This window comes from Perca flavescens, chromosome 15, assembly GCF_004354835.1.
Source record: "Perca flavescens isolate YP-PL-M2 chromosome 15, PFLA_1.0, whole genome shotgun sequence".
Lineage (NCBI taxonomy): Eukaryota > Metazoa > Chordata > Actinopteri > Perciformes > Percidae > Perca > Perca flavescens.
Window position 1 is genome coordinate 27,009,865 of NC_041345.1, and position 25,817 is coordinate 27,035,681.

General features: G+C 44.5%; 2 protein-coding genes and 1 long non-coding RNA gene across 4 annotated transcripts in view; 1 reads left to right on the plus strand and 2 right to left on the minus strand.

Moving 5' to 3' along the window:
* Positions 1 to 1,252: 1,252 nt before the first annotated feature.
* Positions 1,253 to 11,207, minus strand: bcl2l12 (BCL2 like 12). The gene is made up of 8 exons (XM_028598515.1): positions 10,992 to 11,207; positions 9,396 to 9,576; positions 7,980 to 8,184; positions 6,127 to 6,349; positions 5,696 to 5,800; positions 4,709 to 4,785; positions 3,521 to 3,784; positions 1,253 to 2,171 (listed from the first exon to the last, which is right to left on the minus strand). Exons 1-8 carry the CDS (start codon positions 11,125 to 11,127, stop codon positions 2,130 to 2,132), a joined length of 1,233 nt encoding a protein of 410 aa, XP_028454316.1. The 5' UTR covers positions 11,128 to 11,207; the 3' UTR covers positions 1,253 to 2,129.
* Positions 11,208 to 12,004: 797 nt separating this feature from the next.
* On the minus strand, positions 12,005 to 13,236 carry LOC114570095 (uncharacterized). The gene is made up of 2 exons (XR_003694468.1): positions 13,203 to 13,236; positions 12,005 to 12,462 (listed from the first exon to the last, which is right to left on the minus strand). It is a non-coding gene; the product is annotated as an uncharacterized LOC114570095 (long non-coding RNA).
* A 5,056-nt stretch (positions 13,237 to 18,292) lies between these two features.
* nosip (nitric oxide synthase interacting protein) overlaps positions 18,293 to 25,817 on the plus strand; it is a 9,876-nt gene continuing 2,351 nt past the window's right edge. The window contains exons 1-7 of one of the 2 annotated variants that reach the window (XM_028599287.1): positions 18,293 to 18,381; positions 18,628 to 18,732; positions 19,044 to 19,149; positions 19,263 to 19,344; positions 19,436 to 19,571; positions 20,768 to 20,943; positions 24,386 to 24,502. In XM_028599287.1, coding sequence (XP_028455088.1) covers positions 18,663 to 18,732; positions 19,044 to 19,149; positions 19,263 to 19,344; positions 19,436 to 19,571; positions 20,768 to 20,943; positions 24,386 to 24,502 — 687 coding nt within the window. In that variant the 5' untranslated portion in view covers positions 18,293 to 18,381; positions 18,628 to 18,662. The remainder of the gene's footprint in view (positions 18,382 to 18,627; positions 18,733 to 19,043; positions 19,150 to 19,262; positions 19,345 to 19,435; positions 19,572 to 20,767; positions 20,944 to 24,385; positions 24,503 to 25,817) is intronic. The other variant, XM_028599288.1, reaches the window with a different exon arrangement.

A 25,817-nucleotide genomic window follows, 5' to 3' on the forward strand; every position in this document is an offset into this window, starting at 1 on the left:
TGTTTACCGTAGCCGCGAAACCGCGAACGGCTAGAGCGAGCTTCCGCCATTGAAGTCTATGATACAGGGTTCGTACGCATTCTAACCAATACTTTTCCTTGACTTTTTGGCAAATTTCCATGACTATGTGTTAATAAGAATAAAAATCTGTGTTAAAGTCTACCCTGAGTAACTATAAAATGAATGACCATCTATGTGGTTAAGACTGGGATTCATAATATCGCTCCCCGAATACAACGCTGAGGTTAAGACGACGTGAAAAAACATTTATTAATGACATATTATTATGCTGTGTTAAAAAACAATTCCAGGACTTTTCCAAAAACCTTTCCAGGCCTGGAATTAGCATTTTTTTTTCAAATTCCATAATTTTTCCAGGTTTTTTCAAAACGTATGAACTCTGATGATAGTTTCTGTAAATGGTCGTGTACCTTTTGCCTTTTATCAAAATGTTTTTTAATTTGAGAGCGTTCATTTGCAATCCGAAACCACGAATGCAGGCAGGTAGCGGAGAGACTTGGTCCAGCAGGATCTATCGGGCTCCGCCCCACTCAGAGACCTTCTTCCGGTCTTCATTTGTTGCGTGGCGTAGGCCTATTGTGACATCAGACGACGGCCATTTGAAAAAGAACATAATTTACAGTTCTTGAAAAAAACAATATCACAAATTCTTTTAAAAATATATATTTCATTTTCATTAGACAAAAAAAAAAAAAAAGTGACATCTTCAATCAAATGAACAAACATACACAACCCATGTTCAAAAAAAACAGTGGAAAAAAAATAGACAGACTACACAGAGATAAATTCAATGTTTCCGCCTATATCATAAAAAGGAAATGTAAAAGCATGAATACAAAACCCGGAGTCACGCATTTCAAACAAACTGTTAACAAATACTGTTAACACGCTGGAGATCTGCCCTTGTCTAATCCTCGGGCCCGGGGGAATAGAGCTCGGCCATGTGGAGAAAATCAGATACGGCGATATTCTTGTCCCAATACCTCAATGTCGATATTGTGGCGATATTCTAGGGTTGACAACTGGTGCTTTAACAAAATATCTTCACAATGAGATTTTAGATAAATAATCTTCAGTAATGTAGATATAATGTATAAATGGGTAAAGGTAAAAAATAATAGAAGAGCTGGGACAGTCTGGTAACAGAAAATGACATCACTTTACTGTAATGCTGCCTTTAAAACCAGGAGAAGACAATAAGACAATTATGCCATATTACAATATCCAAAATCTAAGACGATATCTAGTCTCATAACACGATATATCGATATTATATCAATATATTGCCCAGCCATACCGGGGAACCATCCCAGATATTGAAGAAACACACACACACACACACATTATCATCCTCTGTGTACAGTACGTCAGTGCAGAGCTCATAGCTAACAGCGCTAAACGCTTCCGTAATAAGTTAACTTGTAAATACACAGCAGACGCTCAACGTCATGTACAGTACGTTTCTGTCCATCCTAATAGTGTCGTATTAATGGCTTCACAACAACCCATGCTCAGGAGTTGGTGGGAGGGGGGGCTGGCTCATTCCCCTCCCAGCCCCCGTCACCCTTTGAGATTAGACTGTAATAAACGTTACATTCATCGTGTTGATGCTTGCTTTTCCTTCTCTGATGTCAAAGTAAAACAAAAATATTTAAGTAGCAATCAGGCCATATGGTCATTCCTGTACATCCCGTCCCTGGTGCCCCGCACTACACTGTACCCAGCTCTTTGTGCCAAAATGTATCCCAACTGTATCACCGAGCCGGGTCCCGTTTTTTAGGTCATAAACAAACAGGGTCTTATACAGCTCCTTGAATCTGTCAGGCGGCCTGGGCCTGGGCAGCGGCTCTTACTTTGAGGTAAAAAAGGAAAGAAAAAGATGGGCTTGTATGTTAGTACTGTACTAGTTTACCTGTACTAAAATAGCGTCTTCTTCTTCTTCTTCTTCTGACCATGTGAAACCAATAGCCCCTGGTGGAAGAACTGTATGGTGTCAGTTTATCATAAATCACGGAGACCTGTGGAATCTGGTCCCAGTCCAGGCGAGACTCCGTGGGAAAGCGTGATGTCATCGTCCAGAGCTAGGTGGAACCGTGAGCTCTGGGACCTCAGTCGTACTCTAGAGTCTCCTCCGACTGTACCACATTCTCCTGGTGGTTGGGTGACAAGTTTAACAGAGGGGAAAAAAAAGTTTAAAACTGCAATATGTAATATATGTACTGTATTAAATCCCAAAAAATGACCACAATGTGTCATCAGATATTAAGGAAACGTGCTAAGTTGAATACTATGTTTTCTGATAAATATGCTAATGACAGGGTTTCCTCCCTTTTTGAAATGTTCCGTTCCGTGACGGAATGTCTGTTTGTGTTTTGGCCTGTGTGTTGTTATGAGGTTCGCTGGAGACGAGCCAGGCCTGCGCAGAATCAATCACCGGCGATCGCCGCCCAATGCATGCTGGGTAGATTTGTGTCCAAACTTGATCCCGACTCGCGACGTGGGCACCGATAACCTCACGAGATCGAGGGCGGCCGCAGGTTTGAGACGCAGGCAAGCGCGGTTGCTCTACGCCGACTGCAAGACCCCAGGGCATGCTGGGAAACGCCTGGCTCTCAGCTAATTGGTTCAGAATCGACTCAACATGATGACGTTTTCTATCAACTTTTTATTGTTTTTGAATCAGAGGGATTTTAATTGCTATTTGTCAGATTGAAAGGCTTATTCAGTACAGAACACGTGGTGCTGATAGTGACGTTTAGAAGTCCGAGAGACTAAATCTGATCAGATCATCTACAGTCTCTTGTTACTAACATCAGCAACAGATCACATGTAGAGCATTTAGACAGCTATTCTGTCATCATAAAAACAACTGGAGTGTACAAACTGATATATGGGTCTGATAACATTTTATTAAATCGGAGTCAGACCTAACAGGATGGGAGTGTTTCTAACAGCCAGGCCGGGTTGCCAGATATACCTGTAAACACGTAAACCCAGCGCGCTACAGCTGTAGTACAGCCATGGAACTAACGGGATTAACTGAGATAGATTCTATCCGACCTAAAAAAAAAAACACTCGACAACAGTTGCGTGACCAGAGACGTAACAAACCTCGGGTAAATATTGGAGATGTATTTGAAAGATGGAGAGACAGCTTCGAGCCCAAAAGGACGCGGAGTTGGCTAATTTCCTCCTGAACAGGAGTATGTGGCGTTTTCTTTTGAACAAGTTCCTTCCTGAGACTATTTAGCTGCGTCCGGAGCTCAGCGCCGCCCAACACCATTGTGAGACCCTTAGATTGGTAAATGAAACTGGAATCTCTGTTCAAAAAGGGGATTTCACATGAGCACAATCAGTGCTGTAGAGATGAATTTACCACGTGATTGTTTGGATTTTTAGGAGGATGATGCACATCAGATTTGACATTTGGTCGTTATTAGAATACGGGGGATAAAAGTTTTTTTTACGGAGATAAAAAAACTGTTGTTAAATCTCTCACCCATCCTCCATGGCTCTTGACCCAGGGGGCGAAGGTCTCCATGTAGCACTCCGCGTAGCCTTGTATGCGCTGGGCTCCGGTGGCTGTCACTATCCGCCGTGACACCTCCATGGTGACCGCCATGCGGCGCAGCGTTGGACTGGCCCTGGGAGGCAGGGCTGGAGCCTCGGACACCTGACTGCTGCTGAAAGTGTCTAGAAGCTGGGCGAAGGACGCGTAGGAGAGACGCGCCAGGCTGGAGCGCAGGAAGGGGTTTGCCTCGATCTGTAGAGAGATATACGCATTAGCAATGGTCTAAGGCAGCGGCAGTGTACACGCGCACGCATGAAAGCTTACACTGCCTGTTGAAAGGGGCATATTCCACTCGCTTTCAGGTTCATATTTGTATTTTTGTTCCTACGAGAACACGTTTACATGCTTTAATGTTTTTCCCTCATCCTGCCCATGGCTGCTGATCCTGTATTCACCCTCTGTATGAGAAGCTCTGTTGGAGCGCTTGTCTCTTTAAAAAAACCAAAAAGAAGAAGCCCGGTCTGCTCTGATTGGTCAGCGTTTCCGGGTCTTCTCGCATCTGTGCTCTCAGCCTCGCTGTACTGTCTGTCATTGCGGCCGGGGAATGACTGTTTAATGGAGTATAACGGAGCTTTCTACTGTGAAACATTCCTCAATAAAACCTTCGGAACCAAAAAACGACACAAGCGGATGTGTTCCAGCAGGAATGGGATCTGAAGCCAAGACTACAGCTGATTTCCCTGATGTTAGCATGTAGCTACAAGTAGCACTGCAGTAGCGTGCCTGGAGCAGATATACCATATGACATCATACCGAGCCGTTCTGGTGTGCGCGGCCTGAAGCCACACAGGGATTACTTATACATACGTTTACCGCATTAATTCAAGTTTTGGCCACGTTTAACATTAACGTGTGACATTGTAACAATACATATATACAGTATGACAGAAAATAAGGAGAAGCATAGGCTAATAAGTCCCGCTTTAAACTTAGTTGGACTCACATGTGCCATATGTTTGCGTAAAGCATCATAGAGCGGCTCTAAGTTGACTGCGGTGCAATGATGTTCCTTCACAGAATTTGAGAGGTCACAAATCCCTAAACTCAAAGTCTTCTCTCAACACTAAGAGCTGCCAACGGATAATGCACATTCCCCGATGATGAGCCCCTTCCAACCTTAGCGTTGATAGAATCTCCCTCCAAAGACAGCACCTGGGCAAGCTGCCGCACCACTGCTTCTTTCTCACACGCCGCTGAAAGAGAAGAAGCAACAACAGTCCGTGTTGTATGGCTCTATACTTGAGGCTAGTTTCAGAATGTATTTTTCACTCGTGTTAACATTGTGTTTGTGCTGCATTCATGTGGTGTTGGAATAATCGGGGGGGGAAAAAACGAGTTCCTGTGATGTGTTGCAGCGGACGTGTCGCATTTTTCGGCGCTGGGTGAAACACGAGAGCAGAGGGAACGAATGATCGTTTGAGTGTTCAGCTCACACCGCTGCAGAATGAACAGAAGGGGGAGCACTGCGGCGTTCTTTTTACTCTTACTTTAGTAGATCTTTCAGTCCCTCAAGAAAAACGCGATTATGCCATGGCATAATTCAATGCATAATCAGCCAAAGTCCGCATATTTATGCGGGGGCCGCATTTTTTTTTTTTAAAATAGGCCGCACCTTTCGCTGCATAAATTGATGATTTCATAATCCCCGCATTTTCGTTGCAAAAAAAAAAGTCACATGTATCTTAGCAGAAAGTTGAAAAATGTTGCGTTTACTTCACACAAGAGCAGGCATTGTCCCCTGTTGCCATGGGAACATTATGAAGTGATGTAATTACGCGCCGTGAACATCATCGAAAAGCAGGGTGTTGGGGGAATCACTTTTTTTTTTTTTTTTTTTCATCAAACCGCAGTTTTTTGCAAGTTCCCTCGATTTTTGTGCCGCATAATCAAGGACTTTTGCCCACAACGATCCCAAAAAAACTCCGCATTTTTCTGGAAGGACTGATCTTTAAGAGAAAAATCAATCATTTTAATGGCTTACATTTGGATGCATTCATCACACAAGTGGCGGCTGTGAACACTGGTCTGGAGTCGGTACATCGTGTGTGTGTGTGTGTGTGTGTGTGTGTGTGTGTGTGTGTGTGTGTGTGCGTGTTTGATTACCTGGTGACAGCTGGGGTGTGGGGCTCTGTTTCTTTAGACTGGTGGACTTCTGGGCGATCTTTTCCAGCCTCTGTGCTACTTCATTATAGAACTCAGGAGGGTGGTCTGCATCAACACCGAGCACAAGCATCTCAGATCAAAACTCTACTTCTGCTCCTTCCAACTCTCTACTGTAGAGTAGCAAATACATAAATATACAGCAGTTGCAGCTAAGGCAAGGCAAGGCAAGGCTGCTTTATTTATACAGCACATTTCAGCAACAGGGCAATTCAAAGTGCTTTGCATAAAACACGAAAGAGCAGTTATAAAACAATTGAAAACAATTTAAAAAGACAAGAATACATTTTACAGTGCAGTATAAGAATTTAAAGAACGGAGAGATGAAATACGCAGCTGGTGTGTGTGGTTTCCAGCGCAGAGGAGGAGCTTACTGGGAGAGGGGAGGGCCGGGCCGGGCTCTGCTCCTCTAGAGATGGACAGCGCGTCAGGCCGCGGAGGGTGAGCTCCAGGCCCCTCTTTGGTCTTCTCTCTCTCCAACTTCAACTTGAAGAACTTGGAGATCCTTCTCCTGATCTTCCGCTGGCTCAGCTTCTTCTGCTGCTTCTTCTCGCTGTCATCGTCTTCTGATGTAGAGGAGGGGGATATGACATCATCCTGCGGAAACAGGTTCGGCTCAGTATTAGGCTGCGGGGGATTCTGGCTGCGTTGTGAACAGTATATTACAGTGATGTGCTTTGACTACAGTATATTACCACATTCCCAACTAGTCTCCTCCCGGTTATGTGGGAAGACAATCCCTTTAACATTCTACTGATAGGGCATGAGAAATGTATACTAAGTATATATTTGATATATTAGACAGACCAGGTCATGAGGTATGAATACAATACAATACATACAATACCTCTAGAGAGAAATGGGAGTCACTCTAGGTAAAGGTTGAAATGTTCTACAGAGCAAAGTACCAAAATAATGTGAGCAGCGTGGTGGTGGGGGGGGTGTCAGTGAAACGGACCATTTTGTGTGTAGCACAAGTTGACTTTATATTTCACAGTTCCTGTTTTACGTCCGATGGTTTACAGATCTCGACGTTTCCGAGCGCACTCAAAGGCAGCTTCATTTCCCGGCGAAAGAGGGAAAGAAAAAGAGACGGAGGGACCGGGGACAGCTGTTCCACACGCTCCCGGGCAGTTCAGTGCTTGTGTGTTTTGGAGGTTTTAAATCTCTCTTGTGGCAGTGATAGAGGCAGTGATGTTTCCTGTTTCCTGTTTCCTGTACGGGACTCTCCCACCGCCTCAAAACACACCCACAAGTCTGATCCACGCTGAGATAACTGGCCACCGTAGCCTGACACAGGGTGGAGTTTCTCCGAAAGTTGAGTCTCAGCTTTTCGACGCAGACCAGAGGCCCGCTGCGGGTTTTTTTGTTGTTGTTTTTTTTGCGTGTCTCCCCCTGCAGCAACCCCCCCGCTGCAGCCTAAACGCACTAGCTAGCAGCTACCACTACCGCGAGACCTGCGTTTTTGCCGGACCGCCGGACGGCCGACCCAAGCTGTGGTAATGCCCGCTGAGACTGTGGATAGCTGTGGCTAGAACGCTAACTTTACTGTTTTCTGTGTTAGCCTGTATGCTTAGCTGCTGGTGACGTAAATGCTTAAATGGCAATTACCTTAATATACTGCATATATACTGTATATACTGTACATACGTATATAGAGGTGAGTCTGTAGTTTGGGAAAATCAGGAAGTGATGCAGCAGTAACGTTGGTTGGCTAGCAGGAAGTGTGAAGCGCTTGGTGATGATAACCGACTAATATATGGCCCTCGGGCCGAGGCTTCAGAACCAATTTTCACATCAAAGTCCACACACGGGCAGGGTATCGGGCCCGCATTAGGCTCCTCCTTTTATTTTTTTTTGTTTTGATTAATTAAATAAACTAAATGGTATGCCATTTAAAGAAACTATGAGGTTGGTGATTTCAAAAACAAAGATAAACAGAGTTGTTAAAACTTACTCACACTGACACAAAGACAGACACACACGTGACGTCAGACTTCTGGACTTTTTACTGCGAATAAACGTTTAAACTACCATTTTGATATACCTCAAGTGTTTTATATTTATGGATCTTACCGTAAGCGTTGATTTAAGATGCTAAATTGATCAAACAGGGGTCTGTGGAACAGCCATCCGATAAGCCCCACCGCCTCATCTTAAATCAACGAGCAACATGGGACCCGTTTTTATCGAGACAGAGTGCCTAACAAAAAGAACATGTCCTTACTTCTGTCTGGTCCCTGAGTTGGGGCACTTTAGCCTTACTGTCCTTGTCCAGTGAGCCTTTCGGGTCTTTGGCAGGACGGCGTGCGCTGTTATGGCGAGGCAGCTGCTTTATGAAGTCCTTGAATCCAGTCTTCCTCTCATCTGCTGAGCTGCCAGCTTTAGCCGGGGGATCCCAGCCATCCTTAGCTTTGGTTTGTTTCTTGGAGCTGGCGTGGAAAGGATTCAAGTTTAGTGAACAACGCGGAGAAAGCTTTTGGTTGCATCACATCACATCATCGCATGGCTGAACATTTGTTGTTTTTTTTGGCCTGCTGTTCACACCAGCAATGTTCCTTTGACTTTCCCCCTACACAGAGGAAGCACACAGGGTTGCCCTCTTTCCCTCCTACCCTAACCCTCTTTCTCTCCTACCCTAACACTGCATTGGATTCCTCAGTCTCTTTCTAAAGAAGGAGGACGAGGACTTGTTCACTTGGCCACTAGAGGCACTGCTTTCCAGCTGCAGTTCATTCAGAGACTGCCGTTTGGCCCTAAAGACTTGGTGTGGAGACCACTGGCTTACTTGGTTCTGCAGGTGATTATTTTTATTGTTACGGTATGCGTCCCAGTTTTGATAAATATGTTGGTTCTTTTGTAGATGTAAAACCTGCACTTATTTAAACCTGAAAGAGGCAAAAGGTAATGCCCTAAAAATTAGGAGGAGGCATTAACAAAGAAGGTAGCTGAATTACAGTGGAGAGTTTTACACGGGGCAGGAGCAGTTTTTTTAGCCTAGAAATCTAGATGCACCCTAGCGTCTGGTTGTAGCGCTATACCATTGCCTGCAGAGGGAATTTGAAAGACAACCGTTTATCCCGCCCCTCGGATTTGTCAGGCTAGCAGTTTTTTTTTTAGTTTTTCTGTAAGGTTTTCTTTATACACGCAAATGTTCACTCTTGGTTTTAGTTACAAAATGTTTGCAAAACACAAATGTCACTCAAGAACTTTATTTTGGGCCAAACGAAGATGGCTGTGTAAGTGAGCAGGAGGAGGAAGGTGGGTGGCTCAGTAGACATTGATGTGAAGTTACTGTTTACTCGGATGGTGAAAGCCAGAATAAGAACTGATTTGAATTATTACAAAGAAATGAATAGCGTAGATCAGTTCGGTGTGATTTGGGCCTAAGAGATCAACTCATTATTTCTCAGTAGTTGATGTCATTTGTTGATCTTTTTGAGTGTTGTATGTATGTATTCATTGGTATGTGCCTTTGGGTGGGTGGGTGGGTGGGAGGGGGATTATTGAGTCTCTATAAATGGTGGTGTGCCCTAGACCTACCCCTATCTGTAAAGTGTCCTGAGACGACTCCTGTTAGGATTTGACACTATGTATATAAAGTTGATTTGAATGGAAGAGCAGACTGGGGGAGTGACATCACCTGTACTTGTTGTGATCAATGTAGGCCCCTCCCACTGTACCAGGCCTCTCTTTCAGGGGGGTGGAAAGGGCCCGATGTAGGAAAGCTTGGAGGACGAGATGAGTCTCCGCCTTGATCTCCAGCAGAGAGATGGAAGAGACGGAGGAGACGGAGGAAGAGCGGCCCGCCGGCTCTGACATCACTAACGAGACGGGGAAAACAGAAAGGCATTCTCTTATTCTGTTGTTTTACCTGAGAAGCATCCTCAAAATACATCCATACATACAGCATTAGTCATTTAGTTCGCTGCAGTTTAGGGATCAAGAAAAGAACAAGTGACATTTTGTGTGCTCGTCTGCCATTTCCTAGTATGTGTAGACAGACCCAGCAGCCAGTCGTGTTACATTAAAAAACACAAGAGTGAAACCCGGCTAATCCACACACAGTACCAACAGGAAGTGATGTGTGGTCAATGTCACAGCCTAGGACATGGGTTTCATTATGGGAAATGAAAGTGGTCTTATAAGTTAGTTATATATTATGTACAATTTATGACCTTAATAAATGTATTTATGACATTAATAAATGTATGTACACTGTGTGTATATATATATATATATATATATATATATATATATATATATATATATATATATATATATATATAAAAAGTTAGTTACATATGTACAATTTATGACATTAATAAATGTATTATATATATATATATATATATAAAAATCTATATATACAATTACTATTAGTCACACATTACACAATGTAATTGGCTGCCTATAGACGACAGCACTGAATCTTCTTGCACATTAATCTCAGGCAAAAATGTAAAAAAATAAATAAAAATGATTGTCTCCAATATAAATGCACAAGGAGAGGACCTTTTATGATTGAACACGTGATTTGTTCTCCTGGAGCTATAGTAACCCTTGGTTTATTCCAGACAGTCGTCGTCTTCGCTCATATAACTTTGAATAAAACACAGTGTTGATGTATTGAGACATACGCGGGTTGTAAAGGCAGCATTAGCTACATTATATTAACTATTAATGACGTTAAAAGTGGATATTGTTACAATACTTTTTTTCATACAAATAAAGTGCTGACGTTAAGGACATCTTGGTTACGTTCTCATTCGGATAAAAGCACTCAGAGTGGTAGAGGAAGTTACTGGAGAGGAGAAGAACCATTGAAACATTACCTTTAACTAACTATTTCAACCATTTCGGCTAGCCATTAGCATCTATGGGCTACTTTTAGCTGTGTCAGACCTGGACCTGTCTGGGGAGGTAATGAGGCGGGACGGGAACATGAACCCGCCCGGCTCGGCCCGGTACAGGACAGGACGGAGGTAGACTCCCCTCCGCCTGTATGCTGACATGACTGGCTCGGTTTTTAAAGCCCGTCCTGCTGGGACTACAGAGACAGAGGGGACCCGGTTCTCCCAGACAGAGAGGGAACCGGACTGAAAGTGGAAATCAAAGCTATCATCAAACTTTCCAACCTTAAACGGAGTGAGTTCATTCATATCGAGTTCGCAAAACATTTCAGTGACTTTAATGAGATGGAAATGAAAGAGAGACGGGAGTAAACTTGTTATCGTACCTGTGTTTGTGTGTTCCCGTGAGATTGTCCCGTAGGCTACGTGTGTGCGCGTAGCTGCCCCGCAGTGGGACCGCTGGCAGCCCGCGGGGAGGAGCCACGGACGGCGGCGAGACTGGATTAGCCACACGTTTAGCATTCATCACATTCAGAAGGATTTAAATCTCTGACAAGGAACGCTTCTGTTATTAGTAATGAGGAAATGGCATATGGTTTAGCATATAGCCTGAACGCAACGCGTTTCAATTTCTGTTTTTCTTTCTCTTTTTTTAGATTTAAAGTCTCCCCCCACCCCAAAGTCATTTGAACATTTGTTTTCATATGAAGGCAGCTACATTAAGCCTGAGTTTGAAAAACACAACTTTTCTGAGCTTTTATGAATATGGCAGCAGTAGTGCTGCTTTGGGTTTTTACCATTGAGATTTATAAAAGGGATTTACCATAGACAATATATAAGAATGTATGGATGTAGCTAGTTTCTATGGCTGTGGTTTCTGGTCGGGTTACGTTACCTTGCGTAAGTTGTCACGTGGTTTGGAGGACTAGTCGTTACCTCTCAGGCAGGCTCTTCTGATTGGCCCTGGGACAACCTAGCTGAGATTCCTTACTAGCATTTGATTTTTAGATCTTTTTTTAAACAGTCAATATTGCTAAAAATGTAAAAAAAAAAAAAATCCATATCCATGCATAAGCACTGCTAAATAAATATGGCTACAGCGGCACAAACACACACAGGGCAGCAGACAAATAGGTGGGAGACTTGAACTTTATTATCATCATGAAGAGTTGCAGCCAGGCATTAGTTCACCATCAACACACAATAAAATACCAAATATTCAAAGCCAATGAAGTGCGGAACAAACCAAAGGGCACATGTTGGTGTCTGTGTGTCCCATGGCAGCGTGTGAGTGGGGACAGGACAGGGAGGGACACAGAGAGTGGAGTGTCTGCAGTGGCGTCCCGACTCAGCATGGAGCGTGGACTCAGGACTGAGGGTTAACATCCTGATGCTGAGCTTTTGGCAAGCCAACACTACATCATGTATATGTTTTGGACAATACATAAGATAAACCTTCCCTACTGAGTTGACATTATGCATATGCAGAGACAATACCTGTGAGTAGGATCAATACATTGTTGGTTTGGGTCTCTTCATGGGATTTGGTGCGTATGAGAACAACAGTGAAATCACTCAGCGAAAAAGCCGTTTGTCGTCCTTAATGACGGGCTCTTACATCAACACATTCTCTTTGCCAAAGGTACAACAGTTTTGGACATTGTGCTGGAGGAATGCACTGGTTTGAAGTTGGTGGAGCTCAGTTAGGAAGCACGACGCGACTACAACCATGCACCAATCAGTTCCTAAGAAACACTGGAGTCCCAGTGTGCTCAGCTACGGCCACGCAGAGCTGAGGAAGCACCAGAGAGACATCCTCCACGAGCAGCACGCCGTCCTGTGGGTTGGTCTTCATTTCTATGGTTAGGTACAGTATATGGAAATTCAAAGAGCAGAGCAGAAAATTTAAAAAAAATGTCTTTCTAAAGTTTCTTCAGAAATGTGCACAAGTTACTACAAAGACCAAAAACTCGAAGAATCAATGAGATGAGAGTGAGAGCAGAGTGAGCAGCAGCAGTCCTTAGCACAGCCCCCCCCAAACCTGTCCAGCGCCACCGAGCGATCACGACACTGGTACAAGGATTGGGAGTGACCAGACCCAAGGGAGGCATGACCGAGTCAAGTCAAGTCAAGTTTATTTCATCCATAGATAATGGAAATTGCAGTGCCTTAATGCCCATAAAAATATAGAACATAAATACAATTCAAATAGACCATAAATACAGTACAGAAATGATAAAAAAATGTACGTTTAAAGTGCTTTTGGTTGTGCTGTCTGATAGCCTGAGGTATAAAAGAGAGGGCATACCGCTTACCAAGTCAATGAAAGGAATCAGTCATTTCGGATAAAGCAGAAAGACACAAAGGCACACATGCACAACACTCAAAACAAAGTGGACTAGATGCTAGAAGAGTCTTGCAGAACGTTACTTTTCAAAACCTTTAGAACTCATAACTAGTTTACCCTTTGATTCCTGTACGAACAAATGAACAGTAAACCAGATGAAATGCTTTTTTTTCTTGATCGAATCAAGAAAAGATGAAAGACATGTGGTTCCCCAGAGCGTAAAGTCTGTTCGGTTGTCTGTCGTGCTTACCTCCTCCACGGCGAAGCCGTTTCCCCTTCCCCCCCCCCCTCCACGGCAGCGAGCGTCTGCTGCCTCGCAGCTGGGATCCATCTCTAGTCTTCTGTCCTCGGCCCCAGCCTGTGCACCTCGTCTCGCGCCGTCCCCTCTATCTATCCTCCTGTGCTGCGCCGTCCCCTCCTCACTCTCTCACACCCCCCCAAAACAATCTCTGTAATCTGGGGCCAATAGGGAGCCAGGCGGCAGGGTGAGGCACTTCCTCTGTGACAGGAAACTAACAACAAACAGCCAGAAGCCGCAGAGAAGGGGGAGGAGGGGGGTTAATGAGAGGGGGAGGTAAAGAGAAGCAGACCTTTAATGGCTCCAAATACGGCTCTATAGAGGTCGGACAAAGGCCAGTATCTATTGGGTTGGTTGATAGAAAACTCACTTATCTTAAGCCACATCTCAATGTATGTCATTGTTGTTTTTCAGTCAGTATGCTCTGTAGGTTTACGTGTTACCAATGAGGATTGTTCTAAAAACTTCAGTTTTGGCACTCTGTACTCTGGTTAATCTTACAGGTTAGCCGCTCAAAGTTTTGACTTTGACACAGAGGCCTATGGCTACCAATCCGATGGCCCCCGAGGCCCCCCCGAGTTGAACACTGACTGACTCATCCTGCTGTATATGATGAATCGTGCACAAGTTGAAGGAGCAGATGGGGAAACATTTCCCAGGGAATTGTACCTCGTGGGATTCCATGTGACAAATAAAATGCATCGATTGATTGGTTGATCGCATATCAGACACACATGGTGACACGCATGCCAACTCGCTGTCAACTGGACATTAAAGGATAGGTTCACATTTTCAAGTCTGTCTTATAGCAGCACTAGCCATGCAGGTCAGGTGGAACATACAATATGTTGAGTGGGGGGTTTGTACTTACACAAATTATTGTTTATTTCTATAGCACATTTAAAAACAGCTCGCGCTGACCAAAGTGCTGTACATAAAATAAAATACACTTACAAATCAGGGATTTAGGCTAAAACGACATCGAAAGACAAACACTTAATTACAAACTTAGCAGGATAAGACAATTAAGATGCCGGCAGTCGGTTCCACAGCCGGGGGCCAGCAACAGAAAAGGCTCCGTCACCTTTTTAGTTTAAGCCGGGACCGTGGGACATGGAGGAGGCCTTGGCTGGAGGATCTGAGGGAATCTGGGAGCTACGTGGGGATGAATGATATCTGCTATGTTGCTGGGGGCCAGGGCGTGAAGACATTTAAAAACCATCAGTGTGTGTGTGCTAGCTGTCTCGCGCAGGCTGATATTAATGTTAAGCATAAGCGACTGACATGTGTTAAGCGATAGGCAGACATGTACATATGTTCACAGCAACATTGCCCCCACCATTTGGGGTTAGCCTGGCGCTCTTCTCCTTACGTTATCTCGTTATAATAATGAAGATGGCACCTAAGTGGAGAATTATGCCGCGTTCCACACACAATTTTTTTAGCCCGTAAGTTACGACTTCAAGTCACGACTTGGTAGCGTTTCAGGCAAAGTCACGACAGACCCGTCTAGCTAGCGGCTACCTAACATTGACGTTAGCTAGCGCTAGCTGATGCTAGCGATTTCTAGTCGGTGACATATTTTGGGCTTCATTTAATAAACATAACCTGTAGTAGTACACAATCATATGTGTATTGTTTTGATTACAATGTGCGGAATAACTTTACGTTGCCTATTTATGTCTATTTATTTATATTTCTCACTGTTAATCACCGGCGTCTGTACAGCATCAACAGGGGGCGCCATTGTTGCGTATGTGTGTGTGACGTCAAAAACTGTAACTGGGAGTACAACCATCTGGTACCAGTTCACCGGTAGTAAGTTAAGGTTTGACTGCCGTTCCAGGGCACTTTCACGGGCAGAAGGTTGTGAAAACACGAGTTACGGGTTGCCTGGAACGCAGCATTAGCACAACCTACTGCTTATCTCCATGAACCAAGTCCTAATATAACAGAAATTCATCTTCTTTTGCTGATTTAAAAAAAAAATGGTGTTCCCTTTGGATACAACATGGAAAAAGAGAGCGAGAGAGAGAAGGTTATCCCTGATAGGTTGTTGTATGTTGACTGTGTGTCTTGATATGAGGATGGCGTCAGGGTGGGCCGGGGTGGGCTGATGGTCTGATATGTTCAAAGAGTCAGATAAAGAGAATTGCTGCTGATAGCGGCTGGGCGGGCTCTCTATGGGGGATACTTGTTTACTTATTATCTGCCATAGCATCCTTTACCACTCGCACCACATCATTAACTCCAGACTTTATTAGCTGTGTTTACCATAGCAACCCACCAGCCTGAATATGTCAGACCTTATAAGGTCTGGTCCGGATAACTGCAGGCTCAACAGGCTGTTTATCTGTTCCCTTATTATGCTTAATCGTGATTCATTTTCTTTTTTTTTTTTCCGGGTGTTTGCTTGTTCGTTCTTATACTATTTTGCTGACAACACAATCAATCCTGAAATGCATTTGAACCAGAACACTGATGAGTCAAGGTAATCAATGCACCAGTGGAGTCTTTCCTTGTATAGAGTGTCTAGAAACAACTGCCAATCCCATCCCTCAGCTAGGAATGATGTTCCTCTCCCCAGTACGGCAGCTGAAATGTGCAGTGACTGCTATTTCTTCGCATTCTGTGCATCTGTTAGCCGGCGCTTTATTTGAACTGGGTGTAGCGATCTGCTGACAGGAAATCTACAGTCACATAGGCAGGAAATGCTGCCGTTCACGCTCAGAAATAAACAAGACTTATAAGGGAAACACAGTTGGTTTAGGTCAGGACGCACTAGTTTTCTCAGCAGCAGCAGCCTGAAAGACAGGCTCATGCTCTGCAGTTTATCTTTTACTGATTGGCCCTGATGTACTTACACAAATTATTGTTATGAAGCCAAAGCTCAATCATATGTCCAGTACCTGCTGTGGAGACTGCCAACTTTCCAAACGTACAAAAATGTCACGCTCAACTTTTTGGAAACGGACTTCAGATAACACACATGACAGCTTGTAATATTTACATAAAAGCCCGAGCAATAGAATCATGCTATCTTTTGTGGCTTTACCACGGAAGCCTTTACCGACACACTGGATGTCATAGTGTCGTACTTTTTACAATAAGTGGAGAATGAAGATTTGAATTGTACTGTATAACTGTTAAGCCCCTGTACAACTTATCACGTCAAGTAACTATCACTCAATAGGGAATCATAATGCACAACACAGATTTGATGGCCTTCTTATGAACTCAGCAAAAAAAAAAAGAAGGGACACTGTATTTTAAAGATACTTTTGTAAAAAAAAAAATCGAAATCACTTTAGAGATCTTCACTGTAAAGGGTTTAAACAATGTTTTCCATGCTCGTTCAATGAAACAAATGATGAGACGACAACAGCTTGCAGGCGGTAGGCAATTAAGGTCCCGGTTATAAGAAAATTAGGAAAGTAAAGAGACCTTTCTACTGACGCCCAGGGTCCCTGCTAATGTGCGTGAACGGGTCTTAGGCATGGTGCAAGCATGAGCACAGCAGATGTGGCCAGGGCAAATACATTGCAATGTCCCTACTGTGGGACGCCTAAGACAGCGCTACAGAGAGACAGGAAGCACAGCTGAGCGTCCTCGCAGTGGCAGACCACGTGTAACAAGACCTGCATAGGATCGGTACATCCGAATATCACACCTGCGGGACGGCAACAACAACCGCAAGAAGTGGCCAGTCTGGTGCAGTACCTGAGGAGGAGATGCACTGCAGTACTTAATGCAGCTGGTGGCCACACAACATACTGAGGGCTACTTTGGATTTTGACCCCCATTTGTTCAGGGACACATTATTCCATTTCTGTTAATCACATGTCTGTCAACATTTTTCAGTTTATGTCTAGTTACATCTTTTTTTTTTTTTTTTTTTTTTTTTTTTGGAGGTGGGGGCATTTCTGCCTTTATTGGACAGGCAAGCTGAGATATGAAAAGGGAGAGAGAGGGCGGAAGACATGCAGGAAAACCATCATATAGGTCGGACTCGAACCCTGGACCCTCTGCATGTGTGCGCCCGCTCTACCAACCAAGCTAACCGGCCACTTGTTAAATCTTTTAATGTTCATGCAAATATTTGCATATGTTAAGTTTGCTTAAAATAGAAAAGCAGTTGAAAGTGACAGGATGTTTTTTTTTTTTTTTTTAAGACGTTTTTTTGGGGCCTTTCCCTTTATTATAGTGACAGTGGATTGACATGAAAGGGGGAGAGAGATGGGGGATGACACGCAGCAAAGGGCCGCAGGTCGGACCCGAACCTGGGCCGCAGCAGGACTCAGCCAACATGGGGCGAACGCCCCCCCACCGGGTGAGCTAGCGGTCGCCCCAGGACGTTTCTTTTTTTTTGCCGAGTATAGATTCAGGTGAACACTGTAGAAGAGAGCCACACTATTCAGTGGCCCCGGGACTTCTCCCATGGCATGGATCCATTCTCACCCCCCCACCTCCCCCCCCCCCCCACTGTTAAAAAAAGTACATAAGTAAAAGTTTATCCAAGTACTTTTACTAAAGTAGAGTATTTTTGTATTCTTTCCACCTCTGGTCATGTGAACAACTGGCCTAATGTTCATATAATAGTCAGATAGTTTGACAGAGTTTAACAGTCACGCACAGGTCAGCTTGTCTGTTTGGTCAACCGGAGAGAGGGGGAGGAGGAGTGGGAGTACAGGAGGAGGAGGAAGAGGAGGAGGAGGAGAAGAACGAGACCTAGAAAAATACATAAGTCTCCTGATGAGGCTTTCATATCAGGGTTCCAGTCATACTGTTTCTATTCAAGTCAGTGACATTGAGGACATCAGTGTTCAACTGCGTATGTGTGTGTGTGTGTGTCTGTGTGCGTGCTCATGCGTGTGTGTGTGAATGGGTATGAGGTATGCTTTCAGAAAACGTGTGTAACAATAATTATGTAAAGCAGTCCAGGGACAATAACTCATACTACGTCACATACTACGTCACACATATATATATATATATATATATGTGTGTGTGTTTGTGTGTGTGATACTACATACTCCTGTACAGCAGGGGGCGCTATGCGACCCGTCATAAAAGCAAAAGAAGAAGAAGAAGAAGAAGAAGAAGAAGAAAACAACACGAACTTCTGTCGATGGTAATGTGCTGTTGCTATTATAATTATGATTATTATTACTAGGCCTCCATGTTTTATGTGTTTCTCCCCCCCCAGGTAATTGCCTCTGAGCAGACCGTGCTAAACGCTAACATTCTGTGAATACATTAATGTGCGCATGTCTTTTGTACGTAATACATCCAGCGTTAGCAGCTAATGTTAGCATCTTAGCATCAATGCTACCCAGCAGCATTAACACCATATGTTGTTTCTCCGTTCAAACGCCAGCTAGGTTAACCAGGTAAAGCACAAGTAGAAGTAGAATGACTCGCCATGGAAAGAACTGCACGGCCGGAGCTGTGTACACGTACCACGAGAAGAAGAAAGACACGGGTGAGAAGAACCAGGACACACACACACACGCACACACACACACACACACACACACACACACACACACACACACACACACGTAGAGTAGACAGAAATCAGAACCCAAATGTTTCTCACTTCACTATTTCTGTCTAGTGTTTATGTTGTGCTTAGTGTCACTCCAAATATGGGCTTGGCAGCCTTTTCACACAAAAGCCTACATAATGATGTCAAATTACTCTTAACATATTGCTAGTTCATAATCTAGAATAAATGCATTGTGGGACAGCGATCCCTGTGTGATGGAAAGCCTGTTCTGTGTCTCTGCTCAGCGGCGTCTGGTTACGGCACACAGAGCATCCGACTGGGCAAAGACGCCATCAAAGACTTTGACTGCTGCTGCCTGTCCCTGCAGCCCTGTCGGGACCCTGTGGTGACGTATGTCTCTGTCCAACGCACACAGACAGACACACACACACACACACACACACACACACACAGTATAACCACATATAGAAACGTGCTATAAACCAAACTGTTGCTGTCTTCAGTCCAGATGGATTCTTGTACGAAAAACAGGCCATCCTCGAATACATTTTGCACCAGAAGACGGAAACTGCCAAAAAAATGAAGGTAAGCCCCGGACTTGTGTCCACACCGCGGCGTCTCAGAACATTCCGTATGCGTGCGCAAAATTGTGATTGGTCGTGGGTGTTTTCCGCAGGCGTACGAGAAGCAGAAGCAGGTGCAGAAGAGCAGCAGCCAGCTGGAGTCCAAGTCGTCGGAGAGAGAGCGGGTGGAGCTGTTTAAAACGCGGGAGAACAGCATCGTGTCCAAACCCATCAACCCCTTCACATCTGGTAGGGCTCCGCCAGCTGACACTGTGCCCACTCTGAGCGCCATGTAGTACCGCCAGCGCCGCGCTCCTGATTCCGTGCAGCTGAACTCGCGCTCACACCGCAGTGTACGACAGCAAGTATGACATTTGACCCCAGCTCTGCTAACACCTGGTTACCTCTAAACGTGCTGCCGGCCCTTCCAGATGCAGCACTCCGTGGCGCTCATGTTATCGTAACACATTCGGAATGTCCTTTTTAGATTCTTTTTTTTTTTTTTTTTGGGGCTTTTCCGCCTTTTAATGGATAGGACAGCTAGGTGAGAAAGGGGAGCGAGAGGGGGGGAAGACATGCAGGAAATCGTCACAGGTCGGACTCGAACCCTGGACCTCTGCTTCGAGGCACAAGTCTCTCAGTATATGTGCGCCTGCTCTACCCACTGAGCCAACCCCGGCCACTCAATGTCCTCATCTTAAACTTCTCAGAAATGAAATGAACGTGTTCCTTCAGAGGTTTGCGAAAAAGATTTCTTGTAGTGGTCAGTTGGCTCAATTTACATGATAACATTCATCAGTACCAGAAGTTAAAAAATGTTGTAATAACATAAGTGATATGCTTTTGATGGAGTCGTGCTGAGAAGCAGCCGGACTGTTACCATGACAGGCCGTGACGGACTGGGATCGAAAAACGGCAGTGGCATTTGCCGGCCATATTTTTGTCAACAACCCAGCTTGGAAATAAGGAACTCTACCTTCTGAGTGAATGTTTCCACGCATCAGGAGTGGCCCATAGGGGTCCATAGGGGCCAGCCCTTCTGGCATTTGCCCAAATTCCAGATGGCCAGTCCGTCACTGATGACAGATCTGAAGTCAGTTTACCATCTCGCTCCAACTTAAGCCCGGCCGGGCCACGGTGCCGACCCAGAAGCACAAGTAGGGTTCAGTGAAAACACTTTGCTGCTGTTAGATCCGGCGCGTGTCATTTTTAAAGTACCGTGCACCATTGCGTGTACACAGCAAGTATTTTGTCTTCATCTTCTAGAATTTGTTATCATCATTGTCATATATACAATATGATTCAATTCACAGTGAAATGTAGTTGTACTTGTCCCAATTTATGAATTGCTTTGAACGTCTCATGCTTCACTTCAGTCATAATTGGAACAATTATTAATGACAAGTTGCATGCATGTCAGTAAAGTGTGACGTTTGATCCCGCAGGGCTGAACAGAGGAGGTGATCCGGGCCGAGCAGACAGCAGCTCGGCGGCAGAGTCCTCTTCGTCCTCTTCGTCCTTTTCGTCCTCTGCGTCCTCGTCCTCGTCCAGCGTCAGCCTACCCAGCTTCTGGGTCCCCTGTCTGACTCCAGAGGCCAAGCCCACTCTGCTCAAGAAACCTGTGAGTGTCTTCCCCCACCCCCCCTTGCGCTTTCTGGCTGCTGGCTCATGTCTGTTGGTGTTTACAGTGCTCAGCACAAGTGAATACACCCATGCTAAAGTTGACTAAAAAGAGGAATATAAAAAAAATAAAAATAAAATCATCTTTTGGAAATTGATCTTAAAGCCTTAATAAAAAATAAAAAAAAAAGAAAAGAGGAAAAATCCAACGTTTAAGGACACAGATTTTCTTTGTGAATGAATAATGTATCGTAAATAAATAAATGTTCTTCCTTAAAATACAGGGGGCATAAGTAAGTCCATAGAAGCAGGCAGATTTTTATTTTTAAAAGGCCAGTTATTTCATGGATCCAGGATACTATGCATCCTGATAAAGTTCCCTTGGCCTTTGGAATTAAAATAGCCCCCCCACATCATCACATACCCTTCACCATACCTAGAGATTAGCATGGTTTTATGTCAGTTAGCCTAATAGCTGGTTTGATTTTCATTGAGAGATGATTTTATGGAAAGTACCCCATGCCAAAATTGGTGTCCTTAAAGGTTGGATTTTTCCTCATTTTTTTAATTAAAGGAACACGCCGACTTATTGGGAATTTAGCTCATTCACCGTAACCCCCAGAGTAAGACAAGTCCATACATACCCTTCTCATCTCCGTGCGTGCTGTAATGCTGTCTGACGACTCCAGCGGCATCAGGCCAGCACAGAACATGCAGGTGAATGGTTCCAGTAATCCTACTGCTCCGAATAAGTGACAAAATAACGCCAACATGTTCCTATTTCCATGTTGTGATTTATAGAGTCACAGCGTGTACACAAAACAACGTAACATGAGACACAGCTGTCTTCTAACTGTAAACAAACCAGGAACTAAATTCTCAGACAGGCTCGCTGCGAGCATATCACTCCGCCCAAGTACTATATTCTTCCGCCTGAGAATATACATACATGTTTGTTTACAGTTAGAAGACAGCTGTGTCTCATGTTACGTTGTTTTGTGTACACGCTGTGACTCTATAAATCACAACATGTAAATAGGAACATGTTGGCGTTATTTTGTCACTTATTCGGAGCAGTAGGATTACTGGAACCATTCACCTGCATGTTCTGTGCTGGCCTGATGCTGCTTGAGCCATCAGACAGCGTTACAGCACGCACGTAGATGAGAAGGGTATGTATCGACTTGTCTAACTCTGGGGGATACGGTGAATAAGCTAAATTCCCAATAAGTCGGCGTGTTACTTTAAGTCATTAAGATCAATTTCCAAAAGATGATATTTCTTTTTTTTTTTTTTTTTTTTTTTTTTTTTCAACTTTAGCATGGGTCTATTCACTTATGCTGAGCACTGTACACACGAAGAATCTGAATGAATGAATGAATGAACTGATAGAAACTACTGGAAGTGTTTTAGCTGCAGCTCGGTGATGTCTTCTTTACGTCCATCTGGTTTCAGTTGAACATGTTGCTCTGGTGTCTGGAGCAGCGAGGTCCCTTTGACATCAGAGTCCCACCTGAACCATGTCTGTATCACAGTGTGAAGTGTCTGCATCCCTGAGTGGAACCTGCCGTTTAATCTTTATCACATCCCATCTCCGAGCAGAGATGTGTAGTAACGTAGTAGAACTACTTTACTACTGTACTTACGGCGGTGAGGGTGAGGAAGGAGACCGCCCCCGGCCCTACTTAGAGTCCCACGTTTTCATTTGTCGGAGTGAAAGACAGTTCGTATAGAACGAAGTGCCTACTCTGTCTCCCGAAAGATTGCGAAATAATGGCCCATCAAAATTTTTTTGTTGAAGAAACCTATCAAGGTAAGTTACAAATATAATACACAAATGGCACACCAGCTCGAGCTATCAGTAAGCGCTAACTAGCTACCGGCGGTTCATGACATGCTCACTTACGTTAACGTTAACTAGCTGGCTATCATACTGCTCTCTGTATTCCTGTCCTGCTGCTGCTACAGCCAAAGGAACCGTGAAATAATCTAAACGATACGATATTCAAACTTGACTGCTTTCTTTAATAACTACCTAACACAATATTTTATTTCTATTATTTTTTGGGCTTTTCCGCCTTTAACTTTTGAGAGGACAGCTAGGTGAGAAAGGGGGAGAGAGAAGCGGGAAGACATGCAGGAAATCATCACAGGTCGGATTTGAACCCTGGACCTCTGTGTCGAGGCATAAACCTTGAAGTATATGTGCGCCCGCTGTCCCACTGAACCAAGCCGGTCACAATACTTGTACTTTTACTTTCAGTACTTGACTAGTACATTTTAAAATAAACTACTTGCAATCTTTAAGTACAAAACATGTTGAATACTTAAGTACTACCACTTAAGTATGGTGCTTAAAGAGAACTTCCACTTCTACTCAAGTTACTTTTACTCAATTCTGGGTGTCTAGTACTTTTATACATGTATGTCTCAGAGATACCACTACTGTCCACACTCGGGACATCTCAACATCCCGCTGGATTTAGATTAGTTCTGACAGCAGAGCAGGGGAAAGCACTAGCTGGTGTCCAGCTGTTGTCCAGCAGGTGTCCAGCAGGTGTCCAGCTGGTGTCCAGCTGTTGTCCAGCAGGTGTCTAGCTGTTTTCCAGCTGTTGTCCAGCAGGTGTCTAGCTGTTATCCAGCAGGTGTCCAGCTGATGTCCAGCAGGTGTCTAGCTGTTTTCCAGCTGTTGTCCAGCAGGTGTCTAGCTGTTGTCCAGCAGGTGTCCAGCTGTTTTCCAGCAGGTGTCCAGCTGTTTTCCAGCAGGTGTCCAGCTGTTGTCCAGCAGGTGTCTAGCTGTTGTCCAGCTGTTGTCCAGCAGGTGTCTAGCTGTTGTCCAGCAGGTGTCTAGCTGTTGTCCAGCTGTTGTCCAGCAGGTTGTCCAGCAGGTGTCTAGCTGTTGTCCAGCTGTTGTCCAGCAGGTGTCTAGCTGTTGTCCAGCAGGTGTCTAGCTGTTGTCCAGCAGGTGTCTAGCTGTTGTCCAGCTGTTGTCCAGCAGGTGTCTAGCTGTTGTCCAGCAGGTGTCTAGCTGTTGTCCAGCTGTTGTCCAGCAGGTGTCTAGCTGTTGTCCAGCAGGTGTCTAGCTGTTGTCCAGCAGGTGTCTAGCTGTTTTCCAGCAGGTGTCCAGCTGTTGTCCAGCTGTTGTCCAGCAGGTGTCCAGCCCTGTGCAGCCACGTTTGTGTGCTCTGAGTTTTAAATGTCACGCTGTTCTTTGCGTGTTTGCTTTGTGTGTCTGTCTGTCTTTCATGTCCACACTATTTCAGAGACAGGAGGCAGGCTGACCCTGGACCCCAAGGACTGAAGCTGTCCCTGAGCAGTAAAGTACTGGTGTGTGTGTGTGTGTGTGTGTGTGTGTGTGTGTGTGTGTTGTGTTTGTGTGTGTGTGTGTGTGTGTGTGCGCACTGCAAACTTTTTTTTAACCCCCGGCCTTGTGTGTGCTGCAGAGCAAGGTGGTGTTGTGTCCCATGTCAGGACGAGCCATCAGGATGAACGAGCTTATCACCGTGCGCTTCACCCCGCTGGACCCCAGCCTGGACCGCGTGGCCCTGCTCACCCGCCAGGTCAGTTACCTACCCCTCACCCCCCCCAGCCCCCAGCATGTGTTAGCAGGGCAGTTTACCCAGCAGCCCCCAGCCGTACTCTCTTTACCTTTTTATTAAACGACAGCAGGCTGCTACAGTATAACCATACAGAGCGCTACGCACATCAGAATCTGCTCACTGTAAGTCAACATTTCTCCGTTCTTGGCCAAAAATGGACCACGTAGCCCTGCAGAAATTAGCCGGCGGCTAGCAGCTTAATACGGACAAAACACCACAGTGAATTTCAGCCTGCATGCTCGTTTTTTCAAGAAAGTAATTTTCGAATCCTAAAATGAAAAATCGAATACCTACCCATCAAAGAAATATTGGGAGTATTTGGGTCCAGCCCTACTGTAAGAAGGTGTAATTGTGTGTGTGTGTGTGTGTGTGTGTGTGTGTGTGTGTGTGTGTGTGTGTGTGTGTGTGTGTGTGTGTGTGTGTGTGTGTTGTGAACACGTGGCAGCTGACAGATGTGTCTCGTCTCCAGAGATGGGAAGTAACAAAGTATAGATACTTCGTTACTGTACTCAAGTAGATTTTTCAGATATTTTTCCTTTACTATTTATTTTTGTGGCGACTTTTTACTTTTACTCCTTACATTTTAACACAAATATCGGTACTTTCTACTCCTTACATTTTAGAAAATTGGCTCGTTACTTTAGTTTTGTACAACAGGTCGTCTATCGGGAGTAATTGCGAGTGCATGTCGGAAAATAGCGCGGACACTCGCCTCACACCGCGAGCGGGCCACACGGAGAAAAAAATGAGGAAAAAGACTATCTGTCCGGAGGATAATCAGTTAGATCGTGTGTGTGCGTCCTTGAGAACTGTAAGTCGTATAACTTATGTTGTCAGTTAATTTAAGCCTGTTGTTGTATTGGTCCATAGTTCTTGCAAATTTAAAGTAAGTTAGCTAGTGATTTAGTTGTTTGTGTTCACCTATTAGCTAGGTTGCACGTTGCTTGATCTTAATAAAGCATCAAAAGAGAGAAGTTGTCTCCGTCCGTGTTTTAACAGACACACCTGGGGTGAAGTTGGCCACCAGAATGGTCAGCTTTAAATCCAGTCCTAATCTAGTCCTCATTAACCAGTTTCAAATAATTTCACTGGAGTTACCGTTATTATTTTTCGCGTCATCAATACCAAATTCAATCTAATTGATAATATACTTGACGCACCACTACAAGACGACTCGCCAGATTCGGCGGCATTAATTTTCGGCAAATCATTGCAGCATGATGGTGGTACCGTTAGCACTAGTAGTATGGATGGCGACATGAGAGATCTCAGAGAT